The 21894-nt window shown below is 47.7% G+C and overlaps 2 protein-coding genes across 3 annotated transcripts in view; one reads left to right on the top strand and one right to left on the bottom strand.

The window, feature by feature from the left end:
* LOC146036968 (regulator of G-protein signaling 8-like) overlaps window positions 1-10225 on the bottom strand; it is a 41333-nt gene extending 31108 nt beyond the window's left edge. The window contains exons 1-2 of the mRNA XM_083160795.1: window positions 10212-10225; window positions 9708-9762 (exon numbers count right to left, since the gene is read on the bottom strand). Of these exons, the coding sequence (XP_083016921.1) occupies window positions 9708-9762; window positions 10212-10225 (69 nt within the window). The remainder of the gene's footprint in view (window positions 1-9707; window positions 9763-10211) is intronic.
* A 6174-nt stretch (window positions 10226-16399) lies between these two features.
* The window catches only part of LTB (lymphotoxin beta), a 45699-nt gene continuing 40204 nt past the window's right edge, over window positions 16400-21894 (top strand). Inside the window, exon 1 of one of the 2 annotated variants that reach the window (XM_083160638.1) lies at window positions 16400-16470. In XM_083160638.1, coding sequence (XP_083016764.1) covers window positions 16468-16470 — 3 coding nt within the window. In that variant the 5' untranslated portion in view covers window positions 16400-16467. The remainder of the gene's footprint in view (window positions 16471-21894) is intronic. The other variant, XM_083160639.1, reaches the window with a different exon arrangement.

Here is a 21894-nt window from a genome sequence, read left to right as displayed (position 1 = left end):
GAGCTGAAAGCCGCTCAAACAGGCTGTTTGGAGCAACTTTCAGCTCAAAGCTTTAGGTTACCTGCTACAACACATCTGCTATAATTCTAAAACGTCTTCAGAAGGACCTTTCACAGTTCACAAAATCCTATCAAGGCATCGCTTTGTTTGCCATGAGGTAATTATAGACACTCACGAATTCCTGCCCACTCAGGTCTCAGTACTGGTAATTAGAGGTGTATAGGGCCAGGAGCCTGGTATTCACCACAGACCAGTCATGCAAAACACCACAGAGTCTGTCAGTGCTGCAATCTCGTGTTCAGGCCTAGAAAGAACGAACGCATTCACCTGGCGACTGGGATGAGTGCAGGGACCTGAAAGAACCTTTAGTTTCCGTTCCGGCCAATCCCCACGGCAACAGCACATAGTATATAATACACAGTATATCAAATATGTATATGTTATAGTGAAGCAACTGGTATTAATGACATTATACATGTAACTAGTACTCTACAACACATTTAGTACTGTAATAGTATATTATTCTACATATAAAGCAAATAAAAAAAAGGTAAACAGTCATTTATTTTAGGCCTCTATGTTATCAATTAACAAATATGTCCTTATATTAAATTAGAATCTTGAAGAGAACAGATAGGAAAATATCATTGGCAGACACAAAGTGGTGCTTGTTGTCTGCATTAATATGTATTACTAGTTAAAAGCCTGTCACACTGACGGCTTCTGCAATGTACTTTAACTTTGAGCTGTGAAAGTTTTTTTATGTCACAAACTTCTCCACCCCCCCCCCCCAGTCCCTATCTGTTCCCCCCTCCAATCTCTGTCTTCCCAGCTCCCTCTCTCCATATCCAGTAAGTTTGAAACAGATCAATGTCCCTGCCAAAATTGCTTTCACTTTCTGTTATGACATCTTTTAGAACACAAAGGTGTAATATGGTCCGCTGAGTGGCTTCTAGTGGTCAGGGGCGGTACTTTACCTCATAGAGGCGAGGAGTAATTAGATTATAGATCTCACAGACAATAATTGGAGTTCACGTAGTCATGTGACAGCACTGACACAAAAAAACTCTAAAAAACTTATGTTGACTCTTTTTTTTGGGGTCGAGTTTTTGTCACTGTTGACCTATCGCATGTCGACATATGGACGGTCTACCTAGTTATTCCACACCCCATCTAATATTGGGGAGAAGCCAGCAGCTCACGTCTCAGTAACACCAGGACGTGGCTCAGCTAAACCACGTTTACGGTCATGTAGTACTGAGAGGAAAATGTGGTATATTCACCACATATACATACAACGCTTTGCCGGCAGACTTATGTGACATTTGCAAACACCTTAATGAATAGACACGACCACTGTCAGGGGTGCGTAGGCGTGCTGAAATAACGATCGGACAGTCTACGTGCATGCAGTATGCTATGGAAAGCCGTCCACCCCCTGCTCATCTGTGGTAATACCAGCGTGGGATGGTGATGCGGGAGCACGCAGTAGCGATCACACACTGGGCAGCTCATACAGCAAAACTGAGCAGATTTCAGCTCAAGATCACCCAGTGTGTATGGGCCTTAGCCATTTTGGAGTTAGTTAGCAATCAGAAACAATATACAATTATTGATCTGTCTAAACCACCTTGAAGGCAGTTTATATGTATTGTTAAATAGGCCATTGAGCCTAACATGCAAGTTGGTTTGTATATGGGCTGAAGGAGCCATATATATGTTTACCAGGATTAATGCGATTGATGCGGGTGGCATCTTCCTACACGCAGACTTCCTGCCAGCATGGCCACTGAAACACGCTGCAGCCTGTCCCACTGCCAGAAATCATGGCTGATGCTGGAGAACTGGCAACAGTTCAGGTTTTCAGGATTTCTTTACTCATGCACAAGCCACTTCACTCTACTTGGTCACAGTTTGTTTATAATGGTACACAACGATACAACATCAAGAGCAGAGCCAGACCCACGTAGTAGTGATGTGCTGACCAAATGTCACCCCCCCCCCCTCACCACCACAACCACCACCACACAAAACACACCCCCTACTACCAAAACATCAGCATGCTTCAAATGCAATAAGGAAAAGTGGCGGATCCAGGGGAGGGGAGGGGCATCAGTGTGCTGGTCTGGAGAGGGAGGGTGCTGTTTTTGAATAGCAGAAGTCTCTCTCTGTGACCCAGACCCCCACCAACAAGCCATGGCTTGTGTAAGTAGTACCCCCCCCCCAGAACAACACTTCTCACAGTGCAACCACTTTTTTTTTTTTATTAGTTCCAGAAACAAAAAGAAATGACTGAGATTCTATAAAAAATGAACACAGTAATCATCGGTGGCCTTGTACAGGGTGTCAACAGAAAATATTGTATCAACGTGTAACTTCAGGCGAGTGACAGACCCCTTTATCCGAGTGACCAACAAAACTCTAATCTGACCTTTAAAAACAGGCAGAAGGTCTGAAAACATGAGCTGCTGAGGACCGGGTTGTGGTAACACTGCTGCATAACAGTACATGGCACCAAGCATGCGTTAATACAGTGTCAAATAGGCCAACTTCCCTGAAGGAATGGAAACTTTTACTAAGAGTGTATGAGGCATTGTATGAGGAATAGAGCAGGTTGCTGGGCAGCATGGGTTTTACTGCTTGTGGGTTGTACACTGCGCAATTTACCAAACGACATTTGAAAGCGCATCGTTTCCAGTCACCAGATCCCATTCCACAAGCCTCATTTTTCCACGTGGAAAGTGTACAGTCAAGTACAGTGTACAGCCCGTGCAGAGTACAAGGCTGCAGTGTTCACCGGATCTACTTCCAGTACGACAACACGAGAACTCCATCAAAGTAAAGGAAAATGGACCTGGCTCACCCAAGCACAATATTATGGCACCAAATAAAATGATTACATGATATTGGGACTAATTCAGTGTGAGCTGCAGTTTTGCGAAAATTTCCCAAAACGCCAACTCCTTCCCCGAGATGTGATAATTTACAGGTGCATCGCTACTGTGCCAGTGCTCTGCTACACAGTAAAGCGCACGCACACTATCGTTTGCCTCCTGGCTGCGCAGCTGAGCCAGACGCAATCAGGGGAGTTTTACAAGCTGCAGTGGCTGCGTACAATGCCACACAGCCAGCGTGCCCTTCAACCAATCAGCACACCCATGCAATTGTCCTCCACCCTCCCATCGCTACTGCAGTTGCAATTTGCTGGAATCCTCCATGGGCCTTACTGAATGAGCCTCATTAAACGGAAAATAGAGGTTACAGCTGATAAACATTGGCGTGCATTAGATATGGACATATAGGATAAATACACTGAGGCCCTTATTCTGGTTCACTCGCAAAGGCAGATTCCTTCTCAAATGGACAGAACCATGTGCACTGCAGGGGGGCTGATATAACATGTGCAGAGAGAATTAGATTTGGGTGAGTTATTTTGTTTCCGTGCAGGGTAAATACTGGCTGCTTTATTTTTACACTGCAATATAGATCTCACTTTGAAGAAAAACCCCACCCAAATCTAACTCTCTCTGCACAAATAACATCTGCCCCACCTGCGGTCTATTTGAGAAGGAATCTGCCTTTGCGAGTGAACCAGAATAAGGGCCTAAATAAGGCAACTGCTATCTTTTTTATTCAAACATAACAATGGTACAAGCGAGTCTGGCCTGGCATTCATACATAGTAAGACCATAGTATTCACATCCAGTCTTACCCTGTTTCTGCTGCCTCAGGTGTCCGGATCCGGTGCTGGCAAAGTGCTTTGCAGCAGCTCAACTGAAAGCAAGTTCCCCGAAATCAAAACGAGAAAAAAATAAGTAGCAAAATGGACCCTAGACACAACGCGGAGGCACGAGGGAGCAGCCGGAGACCAATCTCCTGTAATAAGGACTTCAGCTGATCGTTAAACGCCTGAGACTACACGGATTGTTTTGTAAGTGAGGAAATCGGCATGAATTATGAATTTGCACAACACAGATCCAATTATTCTGCTTGAGTACGGAAGCAGAACAATGTACATTTATTTTTAATGAAAAATTCCTTTTAAGAGGGTTTTCCGGCATTACTAACCTTCGCTTGTTATTTGCGAACATCATGAGTTATTATATAATGACACAGACGCGTCCGCTTGTTGTAACTTTATGAACTTGATCGTTCACGGACGACCTGAGGGGGGGGGGGGGGCGGCAAACGTGCACGCCGCTATCCCGATGCGGCGCCATCTGGGATATGCTGCATTTCTTGCCGAGATTTGACGCAATGGGCGAGATTCACTAAACTGAAAATGCCGTAAAAACCCCGTTTTCGGGGTTTTTACCGCATTTCCATATGCAGCAAAGCCCCACCGCCGGGGCTTGACTGCGGGGGGTTACACCAGTTCCTATTTGGCGTAACCCCATGGAAGCCTATGGGCTTCCCTTCGCATCCCCCGCCTCCTGCTGTGCTGCCCAGACCGGTGATCTCCTCCTCCCTGCACAGCTTCCGAGTGCAGGGAGGAGGAAAGGAGCCGTCACACAGCCGGCTGAGGGTGCAGGGAGGGAGGGGGAACCCGCTGCACATCGCCGGGCATCGCTTTGGCGTTAATAATCGCATATGTTACTGCATATGCGATTATTAACAATGCGAATGCCGGCGATGTACAGCGGGAGCATTTATCATTATATTGCGATGACGGCGTAATGATATCGCCGGGCATCGCATTGTGGTATCATCTGATACCGCCGAGATGTATCATTATGGGGACGCAGAGACAGGGCTCCGAAAGGAGCCCGTCCCTGCGAAGCCCTGACCCGGAAGCCGGGGGGTCTGCGCATGCGCGGTTATGCGCGGACCTCTCTGACCGCACTGCCCTGCTCGGGCAGTTGCGATGTGTAGCCATAGGCTACAATGGGCTATCGCCATAACAGAATGGTGATAGCCCAGGGGTGCAATGCTGGGCTGCCCGATGTTGATACATCGGACAGCTTCGCATCCCCCATAGAAACCGATGGGGGATGCGGCCGGTGGCGGTGCAGGGGGGGATCGCAACAGGGATCGGAGCTTCCTGCTGCGGTCCCCTTTAATACATTTCAGTGATACATAATATTTGCGGTATATTATAGCCGCAAATGTTACTTGATAAATGGGCCCCTAAGTCATTTACTGCTTTCACAATCTGAAAGTGGGTAATGTCAGCATTAGCCAGTAACAAGTCAGCTATCAATTATACACAGCTTTAAATACTATGGACCTCTATGGTGTCTCTGATCTGCCAGCGCCCTGTGCGGGAAGCTGACGTCAGCTGCCCGCCCTCGCCACTCGCGTCACCAGGCGATTTGCATGGGAACGCCCATGAAACGCTGGCCATTCCCATGGTCTGTGCCCCATGCTGCCAACCCACACCCCCACCCGAACTGCTAGGCGCGAGCGGGACGGCGTAGTGTGCAAATGCGCACGGGGGAACCGAAGAAATTAGAATAACCCCCCACATGAGATTTTTTTTTAACAATATACACGACAGCGATATCGTTAACGATATTATCATCCATGTCATTGTGTATACAATCTGTTTTTAACAATGCATGAGCCAGGTGGTCGTTGCCCCCCCGTGGTCTGTCAAATTCTAACCATATATCGGCATGCACAGCATTGCTCCTTGATGTGACCGCGGAACAATATCGTTAACAATATCGCCCAGTGTGTATGCAATATATCCTTTGGACAGGAGCATAGGCAGTTCAAGAGAAAATCATTTTAACAATATCATAATATATACCCAGCTTATACCCATAACAAGATACCCGGGCCTATGTACAAGGCTTGGAGAGAGATAAAGTGAGCAAAGATAAGGTACCTGTCATCTCTGTATTTGAAAGATTCGGACCTGACTGCACAGCTAATTTTCTGAGCCCTGTGATCCGGTGTGCGCCGCGCTGCCAGAGTGAAATACCGCACCGTACAAGCCGAACTATTACTTAGCAGGGCCTGCAAATCCATAAACAATCCGATCACCATCTAATGCAGGGCTGGACAATTGCGGCCCTCCAGATGTTGATGAACTACACATCCCAGGATGCTTTGCATTAGTTTTGCTATGTGGCCATGCTGAAACTGATGCAAGGCATGCTGGGATGTGTAGTTCATCAACATCTGGAGGGCCGCAATTGCCCAGCCCTGAAATGATTTCCCAGTGTGCGCAGTCTGTGCGTAGCCCAGGACTTACTCGGTGGCTGCGATAGAAGGATCGGGGTCAGAGCGGATGTCACAGACCCTCCTCTCAAACACCTGTGATTTCCCGGACACGCCCAGAAAAATAGGCCGTTACCACCCCCATACGCCGGCTTTACTGTCAATCACCTTGCGTACGGCCAGCGATTAAAAACAGTAGCAGGCTTTTATCGCATGACAGCCTTGCGGGCCATACGCATCGATCGATAATCGCCCAGCTTGTGAATTTGCAGCCGTGTGATCAGGAGGGAATCAGACCCTGTATCCCCCATTAACTTTATCTCTCTCCAGCGCTTCGTACACAAACCTCATGGGGACAGATGGCCTACGTTTTGTAGATGATAAAGTGGCGATGGATAAATTAGCAACCAATCAGCTTCTGTCATTCTTCAAACAGAAATGATTGGCTGGTACTCTACATCCCTCCTACTTTATCCCTCTCTAAGACATGTCCCCCATTTTTCCATAGAGATATGAACAGCAACGGACTGTAAACCTCCTGTTGGAACAAAAAGAAATAGAATATATTTTGACACGAGACAAGATAATGACGTCAGCTGTAGCTTTTCATGCAGGTAAATGTCTGTGCGTTTATAGATAAGCAGCTTTCTTACAGAGCCAATGTTTGTGCTGTTTACAGATGTGGCGGAGACCTGTTTGCAGGCCTGTTCTCCCATGCACGTATGTGACAGCATGTATGCGGAGGTCTGCCTCTCACAGGCATTGTTTACATGAATATACAGATGCTCATCACTAATAATTACATGGCTTACAGCAAACACAGTGCAGGAAGGAGATTGGGACACAGTAACCTGTCAGGACTGGACAGGGATAGTAATGGGAGATCTGCGGATGGGGATGCAGGGGAGAGAGTAGTAAAGAGTCGATAACCAGGGCAGGATATCAGGAAAGAGCATTGGTCTAGGCCCAGTACAGGATTTCTTCAAAGCTATTTTATCGCTGGGCTGGCCAAACCGGTCCTCGAGATCTACCAACAGTCCATGTTTTCCAGACCACCTAGCTTGTGCACAGGTGCAGTCATTACTAACGGTCACAGTGCATTCATCCCTAACCGACACATTCTAAAGATCCACAGGTGACCTGGAAAACATGAACTGTTGGTAAATCTCAAGGACCAGTTTGGCCCCCATTGTTGTGGTTTTTTTTTTTTTTAAATGGACTATGGGGGAGTTGTGTCAAACATTGGGAATAAAGGGCCAGATGTACTGAGCTTGGGAAGTGATAAAGTGGAGAGTGATACACAGCAAGCCAAATCAGCCGCTAACTGCCATGTTACAGACTGTTAGAAAAATGGCAATTGGGGGCTGAGTGGTTGGTGGTTTATCATTCTCTATTTTATCAAATCTTAGTACATCTCACCCAAAGTTACAGCCAATTAGCTCATATCACTTTTCAAACCCAGCCAGTAACGTGGAAGATGGGAGCTGATTGGTTGGTACCTTGGAATCTATGTACTAATCCTTGGAGAGAGACTAAAGGCTCATGGAAACTAGTGCAATTCTGTGAGGTACCCCAGTGACAGACAGGTACAACAGGGGGTTTTAGACAAAAGTAAAGATTGGGGGCTGAGGGGCCGTGGTGCCTGAATCAATCTCGGTGACACAGAAGTGTCTACAAAGAGAACGTTGTAAAGAGGGAGAGGGGTGGCGGTGGGGTCGGGGTCAGATGTATTAAGTCTGGTGAAGTCATAAAGTGGCCAGTGGCAATGCAACAAAGAGTCAGCTCCTAACTGTCTAGTTACAGGCCAGATTTGAAAAATAAGTGTCAAGAGCTGATTGGCTACTGCATTTGGGGGGGGGGGGGGGGGGCAGTAGGTATTAAGAACAGGCTATTATAATGGGGCATTAGACAGAACGTTAGATAGGGGCAGTAATGACTGGGGGCAGGCTATTATAAAGGGGTATTCGAACGTTAGACAGGGGCCGGGGTGGGGGCAGTAATGACTGGGGGCAGGCTATTATAAAGGGGTATTAGACAATACATCAGATAGGGGCCGGGGTGGGGGGCCGGGGTGGGGGGCAGTAGTGATTTAGAACATGCAGAAGGGTTTGGTGCCATAGTGCACGGAAAGTAGAGATCTGCAGAGAGGTGGAACCGAGGTTTAGGAGACACCTATAGATAGTGCAGGGATTCCCTACATGGGGTAAGGGCACGATGCCAGGACAGTATAGCGGTATATGTACGTGCCAGTGTGAGAGGGAATCAGTGACCGCACAGAGATCCTGCACATTGCAATGGACACGTATTATAGAATTAGAGCCAGTCCATCCAGACCTGACAGGAGGACAGGCAGCCAGCAGTGTGTGACAGTAACTGCCACAGGCATTATATGGTGGACAATGACAGCTGGGAGGAAGCTATGGCAGACAGTGCAGCAATATCATGTGTTTATCCTCATAACAAGAGGGCTGGAAGGATCCAACACACACACAAATCCTATAGTGATATTAGGGAAGGAGAGCCAGCGTCATCCATAGCAATTCTCTGGGAGGCTGTCACGGGAACAGCACAATTGCATTACAGAACTGCTGACATTGAGACGTGCGTGGAGGTTAAACCACAAAATAAAAGTAGACGGCTGCAGCAGTGACGACACATAAGCACACGTCGCACACATATTCCAAAGCGCAGTACAGAGAATATCTCAGTCAATCACATCAGTCCCTAAACCGGCGGAGCTTACAATCTATATTCAATGTTACAAGGACACACACAGGCAGCAGTCAACAAGTATGTTTTGTTGTGAATAAAAAACACATGTACAGGATGTAGGAAGAGTTAGGAGAGACCAGGGACAGAGCAAGGGGCACAGTGGTGTGTAGGTGCCAGCTCAGGCAGGCGGACTAGCAGGGGAGGGTGGGGGAGCGTTTGGGGGATTAGGGGGTTCATAAAGTTTCCAGTGACAGATGTGCTGAGCGGATAACAAAAAAAAAAAAAACACGAGTAACAGTGTCATTAGTATATGAGAGAGAAAGTGTGAGAGAGAGAGAGTCATCATCCCCAGCTGGGAGGACAAAAATAGTCCTAGGTACAGAAGTAGCAGAATAATGGTTTGTGTTTATGTTTGTATGTTCATGTGTGCATGGCGAGATAGAGAAGGGATGGTATTGATATATATATATATATATATATATATATATTTATATATTGCAGCAGAGGAGATAGGGTCCAGTGACACTGGAATCTCAGCTGACCGTTATGAGGCTATGGATGAAATCTGACCGTTATTGTGGCTATGGATGACCATATTTACCACTAGGACTGAGATAACCTCTAGGACTGACAAGCAGATACAGCAGGCTAGAGTGCGAGCTCCTGGGACCAGGGAGGGAGGCTGCGCTGCACTTCGGGGGGTGCCCGTGCAACTAGAGTAAGTGCATCAGGGACGGGGGTGGGGGAGGCATTTGCGGCACCGGGGCAGGTAGCCCGGGCAGACTTCTGCTCCCCCGGCCAGGCACCATGTAGGGACGGGGTGTTCTCACCTCGCGGCGTAGAGTGTCAGCTCCTGTGGTTCCTCCGCAGTGACTGGGAGTCTCCCTGTGCTATGTCACTGCAGTAGTGTCTGTCTGTGTGTGTGTGTCCTCTCTCCTCCCCTCCGCCCGTGACGCGGCTGCTGCTCTCCCATCGCCTCCTCCCTCCCCTCTCCTCCTCCTCCCCGTCTGCCTGCCCCTCTCACACCTACCTGCTGCTGCTGCTGCCCCCCTGTGCACACCCCTGGGGGTAACACCCTGCTCTCATCACCCACCCTGCACTCTCCTCACTGTCTGTTACTACTCCCTCCTCCTTCCTCCTTATCCAATTCCCTTACCTGCTCTCTCCCATTACTCCTCCCTTCCCTCTCCTCCCTGCCTGCCCCTCTCACACCCACCTGCTGCTGCCCCCCTGTGCACACTCCTGGGGGTAACACCCTGCTCTCATCACTCTCCATACCCTGCACTCTCCTCACTGTCTGCTACTACTCCTTCCTCCTTATCCAATTCCCTTACCTGCTCTCTTCCATCGCCTCTTCCCTCCCCTCTCCTCCCTGAATGCCCCTCTCACACCCACCTGCTTCTGCCCCCCTGTGCACACCCCTGGGGGTAACACCCTGCTCTCATCATACTCTCTATATACTCTCCTCACTGTCTGCTACCACTACTTCCCCCTTATCCCGATTCCCTTACCTGCTCTCTCCCATTGCCTCCTCCCTTCTCTCTCCTCTCCTCCCTGCTTGTCTGCTCCTCTCACACCTACCTGTTGCTGCCCCCTGTGTATACCCCTGGTGGTAACACCCTGCTCTCATCACCCTCTGTTCCCTGCACTCTCATCACTGTCTGCTACTACTCCCTCCTCCTTCCTCCTTATCCCATTCCCTTACCTGCTCTCTCCCATTACTCCTCCCTCCCAAACTTCTCTTTCTCCCTCTCTGTCCCATTCCACCAGGTCTGTCCCTCTCTCTCTCTCTCTCACTTCCTCCCAGCTCTCTCTCTCCCTCTTTTTCATTCAAACTCTTTCTCCCCCTCCTCTCTCTCCCTCTCTGTCCCATTCCACCAGGTCTGTCCCTCTCTCTCTCGCTTCCTCCCAGCTCTCTCTCTCCCTCTTTTTCATTCAAACTCTGCCTCCCCCTCCTCTGTTACTCCACCTCCTGTTTACCTCTGTAGTAAGGGAGCAAGTGTACCAACTCCCTTACTACAAATCTGGCAAAACCACCATCCACCTCCACACACACATTAGAAATAGGAACAGTGCGCACTGGAGGCTGTGTCAAAAATGTACACTGTAATGCCTACTCCACATTATGCCACACACTGTAATGCCTATTCCACATTATGCCACACACCGAAATTACTACACATTATGCCACACACGTGTAATCTTATGCCCATTACATATCATACCACACACCGTCATGCCCATTACACATTATACCACACACCGTCATGCCCATTACACATTATACCACACACCATAATGCCCATTACACATTATACCACACACCTTAATGCCTATTACGGTACTTGTGTACTTTCACGGCTCCCATCGCATGCCATATGTAGTGGCATGCGATGGCATGCGATTTTTGCAGTTTTTAAGCATTTTATCGCATGCGATTTTTAACAGAAATACATGCAAATACATTGAAATTAGTATCAAACATGTTCAATGGCCCCCAAATGTCATTTTTCAGGCTGTACTACCCCCACTATCAACGCAAACCCGAAGCGTGGGAAGCGCAGCGAGCCCGCGAGGGGCGGCGGTACGCGTCCTACGACCTTTTCATACCCCCACTATCCATGTCGGCGTGGAGTTGAGAATAGAAAGTGTGGCGAGCGCACGCGGACACCTGTGAAGCCCGCGAGGGGACGCGTATACCTGTGAAGGTATCCGTGTCCCCTCGCGGGGCTCGCTGCGCTCACCATGCTTCGGGCTCGGTGGCTCGCTGCGCTCGCCACACTTTCTATTCTCAACTCCACGCCGACGTGGATAGTGGGGGGTATGAAAAGGCCGTAGGACGCGTTCCGCCGGCCCTCGCGGGCTCGCTGCGCTTGCCGCGCTTCGGGTTCGCGTTGATAGTGGGGGTGGTACAGCCTGAAAAATGACATTTGGGGGCCATTGAACATGTTTGATACTAATTTCAATGCATTTGGATGCATTTCTGTTAAAAACGCATGCGATTTTTTTACTATGCGATGGACATCGTGGGAGCCGTGATTGTACACAAGTACCCCTATTACATATTAAACCACACGTTAATGCCTATTACATATTAAACCACACAAGGTATTGCCCATTACATGTTATACCACAAACCATAATATCTATAACATATTATGCCTCATAAGTACCGCTTACCTACATGCTTGTTGCCAGAGGTTGCATGTTCATTGCTAGAGGTTACTTAATGCCAAGGGTTTCATGCTCATTGCCCAGGGGATTACATACTTGTTACCCAGGGGATTATATGCCCGCTGCCATGGGGGATTAAATGCTTCCTCCTCTCTATAGAGAGACTGGGTGATTATATGGAACACACACACGCTGGGTGATTATACGGAACACAAACGCTGGGTGATTATACAGAACACACGCGCCGGGTGATTATACGAAACACACACACGCTGGGTGATTATACAGAGCACACGCGCTGGGTGATTATATGGAACACACGCTGGGTGATTAGACGGAACACATACACACGCTGGGTGCTTATACGGAAAACACACGCTGGGTGATTATACGGAACACACGATGGGTGATTATACGGAACACAAACGCTGGGTAATTATACAGAACACATACGCTGGGTGATTATACGGAACACACGATGGTGATTATACGGAACACATACGCTGGGTGAATATTCGGAACACCTACACTTTGTGATTATACGGAACACACGATGGTGATTATACGGAACACATACGCTGGGTGAATATTCGGAACACATACACTTTGTGATTATACGAAACAAATACGCTGGATGATTAAACGCAACACACACGCTGGGTGATTATACGGAACACACACGCTGGGTGATTATACGGAACACACACGCTGGGTGTTTATACGGAACACACACGCTGGGTGATTATACGGAACACACACGCTGGGTGATTATACTACGGAGTACACATGCTGGGTGATAATACGGAACCACACTCATTGGGTGATTATATGGAACACACACGCTGGGTGATTATACGGAACACACACACGCTGGGTGATTATACGGAACACATACGCTGGGTGATTATAAGGAACACATACATTGGGTGATTATATGGAACACATACACTGGGTGATTATAGGGAACACATAAACTGGGTGATTATATGGAACACATACACTGGGTGATTATAGGGAACACATACTGTATGCTGGGTGATTATAGGAAACACATACACTTGGTGATTATACGGAACACATACACTGGGTGATTATACGGAACACATACGCTGGGTTATTATAGGGAACACATACTGTATGCTGGGTGATTATAGGACACATACACTGGGTGATTATAGGGAACACATACGCTGGGTGATCATAGGGAACACATACTGTATGCTGGGTGATTATACGGAACACATACACTGGGTGATTATACGGAACACATACGCTGGGTGATTATATGAAACACTTACAGTACTGCCTCCTCTGGATAGCACTTATTTTATCAAGGAAAAAAGATAATAATAAATCCTCCCGTAAAGCAGTAAAGCTACATAAAGGACCTGATTCTGTTCACTGGACAAAACCATGCTGCACTGCAGGGGGGGGGGGGGGGGCAGATGTAACATGTGCACAGAGAGTTAGATTTGGGTGAGGTTTATACTTCAAAGTGATATCTATATTGCAGTGTAAAAATAAAGCAGCCAGTATTTACTCTGTACAGAAACAAAATTCCACCCAAATGTAACTATCTCTGCACATGTTACATCTGCCCCACCTGCAGCGCGGCATGGTTTTGTCCATTAGGGAGTGAACCAGAATCAGGCCCAAAATCTTCGTCACTCTTCACTGAAGGTCAAGTGTATGCCGCCCATAGACATTAATGTTGTGTTTTCTGGAAAAAAAAAAAACCTATAAGTGCACAAAATGTGGAGACTGGCCAAATTGAATGTGTATATACGTATTGTGAGCTGTCTCACGTAACTGTACCATGTACATTGAGCGCTATGGTTCTTATCTTGTTGTTTGTTTGGATATATTTTTTTTATAACGGTACAAATGTTTACTCTGAATGTATCCAAGGATGTTTAATATTGTGCCTAATAATACATCATAATACATTGTGCCTAATACAATCATATTTGGTGCTGTGATTACTCATTCTTTACGGTAAAACTGATTAATTTTGAAAGCTGTGTGGTTCTTGGTTCTGAGGTCAGGTTACCCTTACCTCTCTGCCAGTGCCAGATTAAGCCTTCGGGGGGGCCCCTTGCACTTGTCATTACTGGCCGCAAACTACATGAAAGAATATTACACTGTCAAAACACAGAGTAAAGGTAGTATAAACTTGGGTCAATGGGTAACTGCAAGGGGAATATCTATCTATCTCTCTAATAAAAAACCCTCCCATGACTAGGCTGCTGCTGCTGTCCTCCATGGGCCTGAGAAGCATGTAATGAGCTCCACCAAAAAAATAAAAAATAAAATAAAATATATAGCTAGAGGGGGGCCCAGGGGTACTGACCCCTTTTGCCCCTGCTTTAATCCGGCCCTGCTCTCTGCCAGGGATGGGGGTGAGAAATGGAAGAGGCCATCATACCCATTGGTAAGTGTTACTCTAAATATATATATATATATATATATATGCAGACCTTTCCATGTTAGCCTCTTACTCCTATTATACATCAATCTAAAAAATGACTCCCCTGTACCATACTGTTTGCTTTAGAAATCAATATATGCATTGTGCATCTTGTGGATTGATTATAACATTGTACTCCCTGGGCCTGGAGGATGCTTCTCTAAGAATATATCCCTCCCTCTGACCCCCCTCTGACCCTAACCCAACCTCCACAGCCTGACCCTTCCTGCTACTGCGCAACCCTTACCCCTGCCTCCTGCCACCTAACCCTAACCCCCCTTCTAATTACCTAATCCTAACCCCCTCAGCAGTGTTACCCTAATCTTCCCCCCTCTGCAGCCTAACCCTAAGTCCCCCCCATACTACCTTAATCTACGAGTAATTCCCGGGAAGAGGTAGAGGGTGCAGGGGATGCAATTGCTATAGGGCCCGGGGGCTTGTGGGGACCCAAGGCCCAGCAGGCTATGCCCTGCACCCTTTTGATCTGTTTTTTTTTTTTTTTTAAATATTCTTTAAATAATTGCAGTGCCGGCAGTGGCCGCACTGCTGTTCTGTGCGCCCCCTTCAGTGGCACCAGGAAGCCTGGCATAGGGAAGCAGTAGAGCACAGAACAGAACTGCCCGGGAGAAGGAGAGCCCTGCAGCCAGAACAGGGAAGCCCAGCCCTGGGGTGCAGGTGAGCTTGGCGCAGAAGAGCCTGGAGGAGCCAAGTGACAGTAAAATAATCTGGTGAGTGCATTGGGAGTCCTGCCACTGCCAAGGGGAAGCCAATCAGAACCCTTTGTAACCCTTGCTCTGCCTTCCCTTCCCTTACTCTCCCTCCCCAACATCTCATCTCTCTTTCTCTCTACCACTATTTTGTCTCCTCTATCTCTTCTTCCCACCTCTTTCCCCCCACACATTCATCCCCACTCTGGCAGTCTCACCCCCTCCCCACCCCCCTCTCTCTACCTGGCACTGTTTCTCTCTTACTGACACACTCTCCTTCTCCCCTCTGTCTCTTTTCCTCCCTGACATTCTCTTACTCTTGTTCACACTCCTCCCTTTCGCTCTCTTGCTCCTCTCTCTTTATATCATTCCCTCTTTTTGCATGATGCCGTCTCTCTCTCTCTGACCACTTCTCTTTTTTCTCTCTCTTTTCCGACACCTTTTGTCTCTCTCTCTTTCTTCTGCACCCCTATTGTAGTAACAATGGGGGGGGGGGGGGGGGGGGAACGGTCCTTTCAAAATGCTGCTATAGGGTCCCCAATGTGCTTCCCCAGGCTTTGTGGCCGCACCTACAGCCCCCTTTACCAGGGCCCGGCATAGGTGTCTGCACCCCTGGGTATTTATGCCTCCAACATACGCAGGGATATTCAATTATCCATGGGGTTTACGCACAAATCCATATAGCAGGGGCGTAACTAGAAGGATGTGGGCCCCATAGCAAAATCGTGGAAGACCCCCCCATTGTCACTACAATGCCCATTGTGGGGGTGGGGGTGCAGAAGAGAGATAGCGTAAGAGACAAAGGGCCTTATTCTAGTTCACTCTTTCTGACAAAATCCTTCTTAGATGGATAAAACCATGTGCACTGCAGGCGGGGCAGATGTAACATGTGCAGAGAGAATTAGATTTGGATGATTTATTTTGTTTCTGTGCAGAGTAAATACTGACTGCTTTATTTTTACACTGCAATATAGATTTGGCCTCTTAGCAACTGCACCCCCTGCACCCTCTATTGTTACGCCACTGCCATATACTGTGGAGAAAGACTATTCAAATAAATAGCTTTTTTTCTGCACCTAAAAATCACGATTCAGTTGTGGAAACCCATTGACACAGCGTAAACTGCTGAACAATGTTTTTTCTGTTCACAGGAACCCAATTTTGCCTTTTGAAGAGCTCATGTAGCTGAGAGGTCCAGTCCAACTGGGGTAATCACTGCTTATTGGATTCCCACTGTGCAGAATGGTAAGGGATGCGTATTCTTTTATGGTTTCCTGGTATATACCGTGATCTGTTTCTGATTTTCCAAAGTCCATTCTAGCAATACAGTGTCTAGTTTGGGTGCCGGACGGGATCCCGACAGTCATTTACCCGACGTCGGGATCCCGACTGTTAAAATGACAGATGGGTTCCCAACGGCCACCGGCTATTCTATCTCGTGGGGGTCCAAGAGGGAGAATAGAATAGGTGTCAAGCGTTGCGAGCCACCGCACCCGCAAGGGGCTTTGTTATGCTCGCCATGCTGTCTGAGTCCGTCCAGTCGGGAGCCCGAAGTGACTTCGGGCTAATGACTGCCAGGATCCTGACTGCCAGAACCCTATACTCCACCCGTCTAGTTTGATGTAAGTTGTGTAATGATTTCTAATTTAGGCATACAGTACTCTTCCTTCTGGTTTTATCACAATTGTAAAGCACAATGGAATCTGCTGCGCTATATCATATAAGAAACTGTAAATAAAGAAATCATTATTCTCTTGTGGCTCCAGGAAGATTTCTTTAGTTCACCATTAAAATACTGTATGCCAAATCCAAATCTAGTTGGTATAATTATAGCAAGTCATATACAGTGGCGTAACAATGGGTCCACAGACCCCACGGCGGCATGGGGGAGCCAGCGCCGGTGGGGTCTGCGGGGAGCACCAGGTTCGTGGTGCTGTAGCTGGGAGACTGGCATCACAGTCTGGGGTGGAGCAGTATATGAATATGTAGAATAGGCACCGCGGGGTTGTGGGTAGCGTCCCCTTCCTCGGCCAATGGAGCCTGCTTGCTGCTGACTTTCTGAGCTAGAAGCTACGAGCAGTGTGACTTGTCAGAGGCCCAGAGCTCCTTCAGTTGCCGTCCTTCACCCAGACTGAAATGCATAAGAGCTGTGGAGAGTGAATAAGTGGGTGGCAGTCCTCTCTCTCCTTCCTGTCACACCAGTCCCCTTACCTCTCCCTCCTGTGTCCTCTCTTCTTTCCCTGCCACAGCACCAGTGCCGTCACAGCTCCAACCTCCCCCATTCGCACACCTGTAACCCCCCCTCCCACAGGCTACCCTCTCTGGTCCTCGCTCCCTTCACAGATCCAAAACCACCCCCCCCCCTCCCATTCGTGGCACAGAGGGGGGCAGAAACTCTTGGTTGGGGGGAACAAAATTTCTAGTTTCTAGGTGTGGGCACCGGAGTCTGCAGGGCTATTGTAATGCCGCTGCCACTGCCGCCTACCTGGAGCTCACCTGTGGTCTAATGAAAACGGACCATCACAAAATGTCCGCCCCCATACAGCAGAAAACTGTCTGCTGTATGGGGGCGGACATTTTGTGATGGTCCGTTTTCATTAGACGCTGGATCCAGGAGCTGACAGGGAAGTCGGGACCACAGACAAATCTTCTGCGGGTCCCGGGCTCTGACCAACAGGTGAGCTCCCATCAGGCAGGTAGAGAAAGCTGAACTCTGATTGGTGGATAGCTCCAGCCTACCAGCATTCAGCATGCTAACACCCAATCACTGTCTGGCTGCAGGCTGGGAAGCAGGAAGAGATTGCTGCCTGGCTGCTCTGTTTGTGTGTGATTCACAATCATGGCGACCAGGCAGCTTTCTCTACTACCTCCTAAGAAGCTCAGAAGGCAGATGCCCACTACCCAATCTGCCCCAGCTCGAATGCCCCTAGAATTGGAGGTCCCTTGGGCAGCTGTCCATTGAGCCCATTCCTTAAGATGGCCCTGCCTTGGACAAGTTGGAGCTGTGTATGGGGACCTTTAGAACCATAGTATGGAGGTCAGCCAATGGGTCAGATTCTCTAAGCTTCAAAAGTGATAAACAGCCAGCCAATCAGCTCCTACCTGCCATGTCACAGACTGTGTTTGAAAAAATGTCAGGCAGGAGCTGATTGGCTGGCTGTTTATCACTCTCCATTTTATCACTTTTGAAGCTTAGAGAATCTGGCCCTATACCAGCCGCCCTTTTCCTATAGGGACAGACTCTCTCACTGCTACTGAGACGCTGCCAGGATTCGTTATATATTATAGTAGGGGCTTTCACAATCAGCAGGTAATCACAGGGTTAATGCTGGAGTCACTGGATAGAATCTGTGAGCACACATATTTTGGCAATGGCAGCTGGGCTGTATATACAACAGGATTGGGAAGGGTAACAGTACTTTTCCAATAATAATAATTGAAGATGGGCAGTTTAACCAAGTAGCCTGAGAATGGCAATTGCAGTTTTTCCAACATTAAGTAATACTTAGCAATAGGCAATGCAGAGGGCAGGAGACTACGGACAAGACTGAGCAAGCCCAGGATTCATTATACCAGCAATACACGCAGTCATCTGATACCAGGATCAGCAAGCTTATGGCCCGAATCAGACTACCAAAACCCACAACCACCCACACACCAGAGGATTGGGGAATAAGGGGCCTCATGCATTGTTTTGTTCAGGGGCCCACTTTGAGATGGCCCTGCCCACACCCAGAGTGAGTGACAGATTCCCGGGCAGGGCTGTATTTTCCTTCCAGGATTGAAAAAAAAATGGCCAGCCTGGCATCCCTAGTTGTGTTATAAATGTGAGAACAAGGACCTATATTTTGTTATATGGACGACATTCACTAGGACGACATTGGCAATAGTCAACACATAAAAATGTCAACATTAGTTTTTCATGATTTTTCTTTTGTTGGACTTTTTCAAGATTTACAATCCATGTAGACTACATGCAAAGGTAAGCACTACACTAATGAGGGGTCCCTGTTGACATGTGTCGACATTGTCACAAGAGAAGTGTGAAAAACTTATGTTGACTTTTTCATGTGCCTACATTTTTTTGTCTGCCTTTTGCATGTGTCGATCTTTTATCAAAGTCCACCTTTTTTCAATGTCAACAGTGTCTATGTTGACCTTTTGGGGTTAATATAGACACTGTCGACCCTTATGTCCACACTCTGGGTAAGTTTACTAAGATGGGAGACAGACAACAAGTAGTGAGCGCTAAGTGAACCCTATATAAGCGGTGTTCCAGCTGCTAGCTAGGCGGGATTACCAATCTCAGTAGCCAAGACAGAAAAATAGACAAAGATAGCGCTCGGAACTAATAATAATAATAATAATAATAATAATAATAATAATAATAATAAAAGCCAGTCAAAAAATATATATTATAATCAATGTAGCATTTATATTAATTAATTAAATAAATATACATACAAATAACAACATTATATTTAATAATACATTTAATAAGTACAAAGATTTGTACCGGCCGATACAGCAGAAAAAAATAAATAAATATAAAAAATTTTAATAAAAAAGAAGAAATCATTTTTTTTTTTTTACAAAAAGTGCAAAAAAACCTCTAAAATTCAAAAAGTATTTTCTGGCTAAAAGCCTGATTGATAGTCCACTGATATGCAATTGCTTAGTGGATGATTGCCCAATAGTTGTTATTAGTTCAGTATGCAAGCTTCAGTTAGGATTTAGTACACTCTGGATATCAATAGAGCAGACTTATATGGTCTGTCAAGATTAGCACTCCTCCGATCAGGTGGCTGAATCCCATAGTCAGGGCAGGCAATCAGGCCGGCGCCACCACTAGGCAGGTCTAGGCATTTGCCTAGGGCGCCGGCCACTGGTGGGCGGTAATGAGCCGCCGAGGAGAGGTACCATAGAGGTACCATAGAAAGCGGGGAGCAGGTAAGACAGTGGGCTTCCCCCTGCACCCCCCCCCAATCCTGCCCATCAATCAACGCTGCCCTCCTCCCCCCTGGACACGGTATCACCAGCACACAAACGATATCCGCCTGCACACACACACCCCCGGAGCGCGGGTGCCCGCTGCGTTATCGCCCGCAAACAGTCATGTCCCACACACCCTCCCCCCCCCCGGGCGCCCGCCACAGTATCGCCCGCAACCCCCCCCCCGGAGCGTGAGCGTGCGCACGCGGGGGGGGGGGGGGGGGGTGTGCATTGGGCGGCGGGCGGAAGATTTGCCTGGGGCGGGTGGGAGGCTTGCACCGGCCCTGCAGGCAATACTTAAATAGTGGCTGCAGCGAGCTATTAGAATGATGCCAGAATACCTGGATACTTAAGCTGTGTACACACGGGGGCGATAGGGGCTGAAATCGCTGGAAATATGGTCGCAGGTGACCATATTGCCAGTGATGGGAGTGTGCCCCGGCGATAAATCGCTCCCGTTTTCAGCCCCGTTCTAATCGCTGGTCGCAGGAGCTTGCTCCTGCGACCAGCTGATTACCTCTGCGGCACCGCCCGGCAGAGGTTCCCTTTCATCAGCGACCATCTCTGGTCATTGATGAAAAGGAGAAACTGAGCAATAGTATATCTCCCCGTGTGTACGGGGCTTTAGAGACCATACCCTAGTTCACAGTCCAGACTCCCGTGTGCCGGCCGGCGTTATTTGGATGGTAAGATGATCAGGCTCTGACGCGTTTCCCCGCCTGCATCTCTCGGCGGCTTTCTCAAAAAATAATTTTTCTTTTTTTTCTTTTTTATACAAATTTTTTATATATATATATTTTTTCTGCTGTATCGGCCGGTACATATCTTTGTACTTATTAAATGTATTATTAAATATGTTATTTTTATGTATATTCATTTAATGAATTAATATAAATGCTACATTGATTATAATATATTTTTTTGACTGGCTTTTATTATTATTGTTATTATTATTTGTTCCTATCGCTATTGTTGTCTATGTTTCTACTAAGATGGGAGTTCTATTGGAGATGGGATGTAGCCCAAAGCAACCAATCAGATTCTATCTATCAACAGGCCTTAGTATGACAACTGAAATAAGTCGACATAGCAAAGGTTGACAGGCGGTCGGGATTCCGCGTCGGTATTTCATACTGATGATGATCCCATATTTTGTGGTTCCCTCTGCAATATGTGGTCAGATCTGAGACTTCCTGCAGATGCCCGGCTCGATGCGAGGACAGTGGGTATCTGGGACGATGTCTCGCTAGATGCTGATGGAAGTAACAGAGACGTGACCGCTGGGCTATGTCACAATGTGAAGCCGTGTGTTATCCGTGCCTGGCAGGGAGGGCGAGACTGCAGGCGTGCGGTGAGCTATAGGTGCTTCAGGCAGATGGCCCTGTGCCCCATCCCTAGGGACATGAACCAGTGCGTCATCCTCTCTGGAGTCCTGTACGGGGTCACCCTCCGGCTGCCTGCATTGTGACACAGCACAGATGGAAATAAGTCCAGTCACTTGCAAGGAGTCCCAGATGCATCATGCCTTGTACCGCAACGCCGGAGCCCAGGGGTGACCTAATTTGTCTCTATATCTTTTACCTGTCAGAATGTGGAACAAGGTGACCCCCCGGCTCAGGAGATGCAGAAGCGAGGGAATAATGTGGTTCTGTGCTGATGGTATTCAGGCCACTGTCC

Source organism: Crinia signifera, chromosome 9 (assembly GCF_055691185.1).
Source record: "Crinia signifera chromosome 9, ASM5569118v1, whole genome shotgun sequence".
Lineage (NCBI taxonomy): Eukaryota > Metazoa > Chordata > Amphibia > Anura > Myobatrachidae > Crinia > Crinia signifera.
The sequence above is the reverse complement of the archived record's forward strand: the minus strand, read 5'-3'. Positions and strand labels throughout refer to the sequence as shown.